The sequence below is a fragment of the Gallus gallus genome, chromosome 5 (assembly GCF_016699485.2).
Source record: "Gallus gallus isolate bGalGal1 chromosome 5, bGalGal1.mat.broiler.GRCg7b, whole genome shotgun sequence".
NCBI classification, from domain to species: Eukaryota; Metazoa; Chordata; class Aves; order Galliformes; family Phasianidae; genus Gallus; species Gallus gallus.
Genome location: NC_052536.1, coordinates 390416 through 398276, shown reverse-complemented (window position 1 = coordinate 398276; position 7861 = coordinate 390416). Strand labels below are relative to the sequence as shown.

Here is a 7861-nt window from a genome sequence, read left to right as displayed (position 1 = left end):
GGTGAGGCTCTGAGGAAGAGCTGCCTTTCTGTTTAGCACTTCTGCATACTCGCACAGCAGGATCCTGCACTGTTGGTACTGCTGTGATCAAAACAATAAGAGCAATTGCTATTCACGCAGAAGAGCCTCCAAATTCAGCCAGCCAGCATTACACGCAAAGGGCTTGATGAGCAAAGCTCACTGTAATATTACCCAAGGGGCCTTCTTCAACCCGCTTCCATGGGTTGGAGGGCAGCCTGTGTTTGATAGCAAATACCTTGCATCCTGTGAACACCTTCAGGGCAGGGGCAGGGGAAGGGGATGTTCCAGTGCTGGACGTTGGTGGTCTTAGCTTCACACCTCTACCAGCAAACCTGACAGAAGATTTAAGGGTGTGCTGTTGCACTACAAACCGCTCTTCCAGCGCCGCCTGCACACACGGTGGGACACCCCACTGAAATAGCAAGGGAGCACGCCAACTCCAAAAGGCACTGAGCTTAAGGGTAGGAACCAGAAGCTGAAATCAGAAGCAGCTTCGGGTTTCCAAAGACAGCTGTGCGTCGGAACAGAGCGAGGGCAGGGAAAGCAAGCAATAGTATGCAGTATGAATGAGGGACGTAGCTACAGATTTCGGATGTGTGTGTAACTCTGCCAGGATAGGACAGGAGAGCATTCTGTCCAGAGGCTCCTGCAGTGATAAGAATGAAGACATTCAGACATTGAAAGCAGGAATAATGCAAAGAACGTGGATTTACTCAGTGAGGACTTTTTGTGAGGACTGGGAACAGATCTGTTTGTCAACAGAGCAATGGCAAAACAGGAATCACCCATAACGTGATACAGTCAGAATGTTAACCAGGAGGGCTCTTTTGCACCTTGACTTGGTCTACGGCAAGGCCAGGTCACAAACATGAGGCATTTCCAGGCTTTTCAGAGAAGCCTAATAATCACAGAGCACAGAGCACACAAAAAAAATGCAGCATGCCAGGCTGTTTCCTGCTACAGCTGGTCAGGGCAAGGTGACCCCATTCCCTAAGGACACAGATCCAATGGCACAGAGAAGGAAACAGTCACACCACGATTGTTTTCCAGGACGTGTGGGAGGTATCCAGGTCAGAATTGACTTTCTAGTGCAATGCTGTGAGCCGTTCAACATCGGGTCACTAGTGAAACAACTTGTTCTTAAGAGGGAGGTTATCCACGTTTCTCAGCTCGCATCATCCCCTCCCCATCCCTCAGGTAGGCTACCAGTAGTTCCACCCAGTCTCAGAGAGACATCTCCTAATAGCTCGCTGCCAGGGACAGAGGTGATTCTTTCCTTCATGCTTGTAAAGTGCTTTGCAGATATAAAGCTCTGCCGAAGTGCTAAGTGTTTTTACTACCCACTTTCTGCCCACAACTAAAGGCAGAAGCGAAGTCCTTTTCCCCCACTCCATGTGCATGGCAGCAGTCTGCATCAGGAGGTGAGCTAGCCTGCTAGCCTCAGGCTCCCTATGCTTCAAGCTCCCTTTCCCCTCACAACTACCTATGTGCCTATCTCTGGACATCACCCTTGTAGTGCTTCTTGACTACCTGCAGCAAGTCAGCCTTCCCCCATGGTCTGCAATGGTGGATGATCTGATGGCACTTACACAGCTGTCTGTGTGAGCTCCTGGACCATCACCTCCCAGCGAGGGGAACACTCCTCTGCTCTGAAAGACCGACGTAACAAACAACTTCTTGTTGCTCGGAACAAAGTGGTTTTCTCTTTTACAGATTACAGCTAATTCAGAGGGGCTTCCTCCCTCCATATCCAGATTGTATAGAAAAGGTCCCCTCTGGGATCTAACGCACAGGGATGACGTCTTACTGCCTGTCTGAGCAAAAGCCCTGCGTTCCTAAGGGCCCTGTAATTTTTCAAGAGCAGGTGGATACAGTATCCTGCCCGAAACTGAGCAGGAGGATCAAGCACTTGGACAAAGTCCAGTTCATTTCCGTGCACCTGAAGTCACTTACATCAACACGCAGCAGCTATAAAGTGCTGCTGCTCTGATGTGACAGTATTTGATACCGCTGTGCTCTCTGTGCTGCATCCAGGGCAGCACAGCCCTGAGCCACGACCAGGGCTGCTGGTGAGCACAGCCAGAGCCTAAGGGAACACAGGAGCCCAGCAAACCAAGCTCCTGGGAATCACAGCATCTTCCCACATCGGTAATACCACAGCTAAGGAGGGGGAAGTCACATCCCTAGTGTTAGAAAGAAGTTAAAAAGAGGAATTTCTTTTCCAGTGAGGGAGGACAGAGCCCCAATGAGACCGCATCGGTAACTCCGCTGAAGATGTTCTGTCAGTTAAAGGATTGCACGAGGTCACAGTACGTTTAACTTTCTAGACAGGTAATTTCTTTCCTGCTTCAAACCACGGAGATACCCTACTTGGATAGCTCCAGCAGGCTCCTCTGGGCCCTGAGGCTCTGCACAGCAGTGCTTAGGTAGTCTCACTCACGACTTGGTTGAGCTTCGTAACACGCTGTGCATCAGGGAGAATGGGTGAGGGACGCAGCCCCCCCAGGCTCAGAGCCAAATGGTCTCCCCTCACCCCACCCTGCTTCTAAAGCAGAGGACCGGTGAGCATACCTGCTTACCCTCTCTCCCCTCAGCCTCCAGAGGGAACGGCGCGGGGAGGAGAGAACGACTCTACTTTTTGCCTAGAGAGAGCCTCCCTGTTTGCTTAATAAATACCTTCCAAAAGCTTAGCAGCTTTGTAAACATACAAGAGATTTCAATACTTCGTAAAAGTTCAACTTTTCCCTGAACTCCCAATGACAGTGGCTGGCACTGATCTGTCATGACTGCATATGGGTAGTGTGAGGACCCGGCAGGGTCCGGGAGGGGATCCCAGGGTGCCTAGGAAGCAACGCTGGGTGCGGACGAGCCGTTTGAATCTTTAAGTTGATCCATCCATGCAGCTCTGAGACGAGAATGCTGTCAGTCCTGCAGGAGCATCGCCAGCTCAGAGCAGTCCAGGGCACTGAGTGATGACGGTGACGTCCGGGAGAACTTTTTCTGGTGAAGGAGGGACATGGCAGAGGGGTTTGGGCTCTTCAGAGCAGTTTCCGTTCCTCTCAGGAGCAGCCTGGCGGTCATTGAACACAGAAGTACTCAGGGGAGAGAAAACACAGTGCCAGCCCAATTCTTGCTGCACCTGGCCAGGGAAGGGGAGACTGCATCTGGGGAGAATACAGCCCCAATGGCTTTAAAAGAGGAGAGTGTCCCAGGAAGGAAATCCCCATGGAAGTGTGACGAATTGGATCTTGGGCCAGATCTGACATGGTAGTGCAACAGGGCCCAAAGTCTCAATACGTTCATTTCCAAAGCCACTGAAATGGTACCAAGGGAGGGGGGGGGGTGGATCTGGCCTGCCCCCCTTGCTTCTGTCTATCCAACTCTCAAACCTCTACCCCTTTGCCCTTGAGAATTCCCTGGAGCAAGGTATCTCACTCCCAAACTCAGCAGGTGCCCTGGGGCAAGGAATCTGCCTCTTACATGGAATGAGACAGGCTGAGGTAGGGAACTTGCATCTACCTTTAGTGACTCAGACCCTCTTAGTGTAGCAGGCCTTGTGAGGCAATGCTTCTTCTCCCAGCAGCAAGCATGGTACTCGAGCACAATCCATCCTCCAGACGGCGTGCCACCACCGTGTCACCCGTGGTGTCACCCCAGAAGGAATGTTTCCAGCTGTCTCCACCAATTCGAACTGCCTGACGACCACCTCCTCTCCGAGTATTATCCCAGCACTCAGCCTATGGGATCGGCTCTCAGAGCCGCACCCCTTTACCCAGCACTAGAGGGCCGAAATCATGAGGTCCTCCTGCTTGGCAGGGCTGGTTACATGCCCGGTGGGGGTGGAAGTCCGGATTTTGTCAGTGGCCAGGCACTCCTGGCTGCTCACGCCTGTGGGAGTGATGTCCATGAGCTCTCCGGATGAACTAAGGGGGAAGGAAGGTGAGACAGAGATGCCCGACGAAGGATCTGTTGAGCCTGCAAACAACCTCGGGGGCTTTGGGACTAAGTTGGGTTCATACTGTGCCCTCAACAGGATCTCCTGATCGCTAACGGACTTGGGCATCTCCGCAAAGTCACTGGAGCTATCTGATACCATCATGCAGTAGATGTCCTGGAAGGAGCTGCTTTTGCTATCCAAATTAAAGAGGCTGTCTATGAACTCAGCAAATTCCAGCACCTGCGGACTGGGAACGTCGGCGAGCCGGCCGTTCTGGAGGGCCAGCTCCTCACGAGGGGCTAAGGAAACACGGTCCCCCTCGCTGCTGGCCCCCTCCTCGCTGCAGCGCCGCTGGGGGGTGGTGCCACCGCTGTTGAGCGCGTTGTCGGGCGCCTGAGTCTCCTGGGAGTGCTTGGAGAGGCTATCAGCAGCCAGCAGCTCTGTCCGAGAGCTGAGGGAGGGGTTCTCCTCGGGGATAGCGGGGTCTATATAAAAGCAGTGCGTCTCGTCCTTCTCCATGACAGCGTGGAGGCTGGGGGAGCCTCGGATGCTCCGGAAACCAGAGGAGCGCCTCGAATCGAAGCTGTAGATGGATTCGTTGTCAGAGAGGCTCTCCATGGTCGCGAGAGGGGCACGGCGGTCCTGCAGCTCCACAGACAGACGTTCCTTCGTGTCCAGGAGAAGGAGCTCCACAGGGTCTTTCTGCACAGGAGAAAGTGGCTTTGTCTCGTAAAACCCCTCCAAGCTGATTTCAGAATGGGACTTGCTCCTGCAATGACAAACAGAGACAACGTGAGGCTGCTTCGCTCCTCAGAACCACGAGCTGCCAGAACAGCCCCAGACACTAAACCTGAGGCACAGAGTCCCTCATGCACGCTGAGGCCACGCGTTGCTGATCTAAGCAGAGCACGGCACGATCGCAGGAGGTGCGTTTATCTTCTGGAGCAGTCATGTTCTGAGAAGAGGTTTCAAGAACCCCAGGAGAGAGTCTGAGGCAGTAAACTAGCTCTGACTTTGACTTAACCTGGCTAGAACTCTGCCACAAACCTCTCTGCCCTCTTCTCCATTCCTTTCAGAACGGGAATTCAGGATTCCCACTCTGCCTTCACTCACCTCTAAAGGAAGCATCACTTCTGTCCCTGCTGTTTGGCCTACACTGTTTTCTGTCTCTCTGTAGCCATCACAAGCAGTGGCTGCTGCCTCCTCTTCCGCTCCTATCTCAGCTCTCCTTGGCCGTCTCTGACCACTCCCTCTGCAACACAAGCCTCAACATTTTTCTATCATTTGCTGCCATCTTTTTGTTTATTTTATAGTTCATTTGTGTTACTTCAAAGAGGCTCAGCCGTGCATCACTCAGAGCACCTCACCCAGACGCACACAGCTTCTTGTTGGGTCTCTCTACCTGAAATCTCCGTTCTAGAAGTCCTTCCCTTGCAAAGGGAATCTTCTTATCTTGAGCTTATTCTGCACCTCCACCTTCTTGTGGAGGTAGGGGGGGGGGAAACAAGAACGTTTACAGGAATCAATTACAAGAATACAAGCAGAACAGTTTTCACTTTATAAAACTATCAGTGGTACAACAACAGCTCGTGTACAGTGCAAAAAAAAAAAAGCTTTAGTCGATTACAGAAGTGGTAAAAATGCCTCTTACAATGGTCTCCTGTTTTCACTGTGCCTCCTATCTTCAAGTACAAACTGCCTTCCCTCTCATCTTCTTACTTCCCTATTTAGTCTGCAGGTTTGCCATCTGTAATGCAATGCTGCGCTGGAAGTCACACGTTCAACTGTGAAATAAGTCTCAAACACAAAAAATGTGGGCAAAGAAAGAAACCAAAAAGACAAATCTGTGCTCTTCTGCAAAACCTCAGTCGTTACCTGAAAATCAGCAGGGAGTCTCCCTGTCATTTTTTCCTGGATAGAAAGCAGTTTATGTATTCTATAGGATGGAATTCTTCCCCAAACCAATCCTTCGTATACCTCCTAGATGAACCTCCACCTTTGGCCCTTGGCAGACGAGCAATGTCAGTATCCAATGGCCAGGGACAACCAAAAAAATACTCTCTGCAGGAATGCTTTCAGCACTTAAGACATGACTTCTCCCTCTGCCTGCTTTCCACCAGAGTGAGCTTCCTGAGTGCCAAACAGGACACCAGCTGCTCTTTCCTCACATTACATTGCTTTTGTACTTGTTCTGTACCCCGTCCCACACTTATATCTGTGCTCCCAGATTCTCCAGTTTATAGAATGATGCAAGTCATTTTACATAAAGTCACTTCACATGTCTATCTACATGCTGTAAGCTTACGGCTGTCACTGCTTCTCAGCTTTGGAGAATCAGTGCCATAGGCTATCTTTGGCCACATAATTCACACAGAGACTTGGCTGCAAGACTGCAAGCTTTGCTTTTCTGCTTCCAGGGAAAAGCCTGCTTGTCTGGATAAGAAAAGGAACTTTCCATATTTTCAACTCCTAGGTTCTCCTGTCCCTGCTGTACCCACAGATTCCTGAGCAACACAAAGGATCATTTTTTTTTCCCCCCTGGATTTATTATGTCTCGTGTCACATTTAATTAAAAGTCCCATACAGGCAGTCCTTGGATCTATACTTCTGATCACAATGTCCCAGGAGAGGATCCACACCCAGTGCCAACAGTCCTCCAAAGAAAGCCAGGATGTATTCTTACTTTGTACTGCTGTTCCTTCTGTCCGCTGTTAGGGCTCCAGTTCCAATCTGCACAGAGGGCCCACTAGGCAAGGGCTGACTCTGGAAGATCAACTCTGGAGTGAGATCCACTTCTGTAGGGCTCACCATCACTTTGGCTGCAGAAAGTAAAGCTGTTTTCCCCTTGTTGTAATTCTCTAAGACCTATGCAAGGCAAGCAGAGGAACAGCAGTGCTTCAGTGGAGACAGCAGCTTCACCCTTCTCAGCTCACAACTTCCAAACTGCTGGATTTGCCACTCTGTTTCTTACTGATGCTTTCCACAAGCACAGGGCAAGATCTCGACATAAAGGATTAAATGAATGTATTTAGGCAGTCTGCCCTGTCAGGATGTCCTGCTGGGAACCCAGGACTGGGGAGATTATCAAAGATGCTGTCAGGAACAGCTTTCAGGCCAGAACAGCACAGCAGACTTGGCTAAATTTCATGGCAGAGCTGCATGGCTACAAATTATCATTTAGAGGCAGAGACCCATTCCACAACCACTACACAAACTCAGACACTCCGCAGACTAACAGGGGCTGCAGCAACACTTCTGAACCACCCTGTGCAGCCGCACACATGGACGTCCAGTGCTGTCACAGCTCACAACACTGCACCTGAACTGCGTGCGGTAATAGCCAGCTTTGAGAGGACGAACCACACACCACCCAACCTCACATTAATACCTCACATAAGGGCACAGAAGTGCTCTTGCACTGAGAATTAATAAGCCCAAAACCCACCCAGATGATCCCTGGCTCTCCAATACACACACGGAGTTTTGGCTTTGTAGATTCTGTGCCTACAGCTCACCTCACCAGGATCACCGTGCCATGCTTTTCCTGCCCAAACCCAGGCCTCCCTTGCATTCAAGCTCAGTCCACTGTACCACACTTCCCCACCCTCAGACCCCAGTTCTCAGCAGTACCTTGTTGAGCCCTTCCATGACCACGTATGGGAGGTGTTCGTGCAACATCGCTGGCGAGATGATCACTTCATTAAATGCCTTATTGTCACCCCAGATAGCAAAGTAAGTGGGATCCTCTTGCTCACAGCAACTAAAAAAAAGGAGTTGGGATCCAGAGGAGAAAACAAGAAGCAGGGGATGGAAGAGCAAGCCAGCGTTTCGGCATGCAAAACAGCAGGTTATAGAGACAGGAAAAAAAAACAACAGGAGGAAAAACAAAAGGAGAAGATATTA

The 7861-nt window shown here is 50.7% G+C and overlaps 1 protein-coding gene across 39 annotated transcripts in view; it reads right to left on the bottom strand.

The window, feature by feature from the left end:
* Positions 1–711: 711 nt before the first annotated feature.
* DAGLA (diacylglycerol lipase alpha) overlaps positions 712–7861 on the bottom strand; it is a 57153-nt gene continuing 50003 nt past the window's right edge. For 38 of the 39 annotated variants that reach the window (XM_046942162.1, XM_046942150.1, XM_046942155.1 and 35 more), the window contains 3 exons: positions 7589–7718; positions 6642–6823; positions 712–4727 (listed from right to left, as the gene is read on the bottom strand). In XM_046942162.1, the coding sequence (XP_046798118.1) occupies positions 3800–4727; positions 6642–6823; positions 7589–7718 (1240 nt within the window). In that variant the 3' untranslated portion in view covers positions 712–3799. The remainder of the gene's footprint in view (positions 4728–6641; positions 6824–7588; positions 7719–7861) is intronic. The other variant, XR_006939396.1, reaches the window with a different exon arrangement.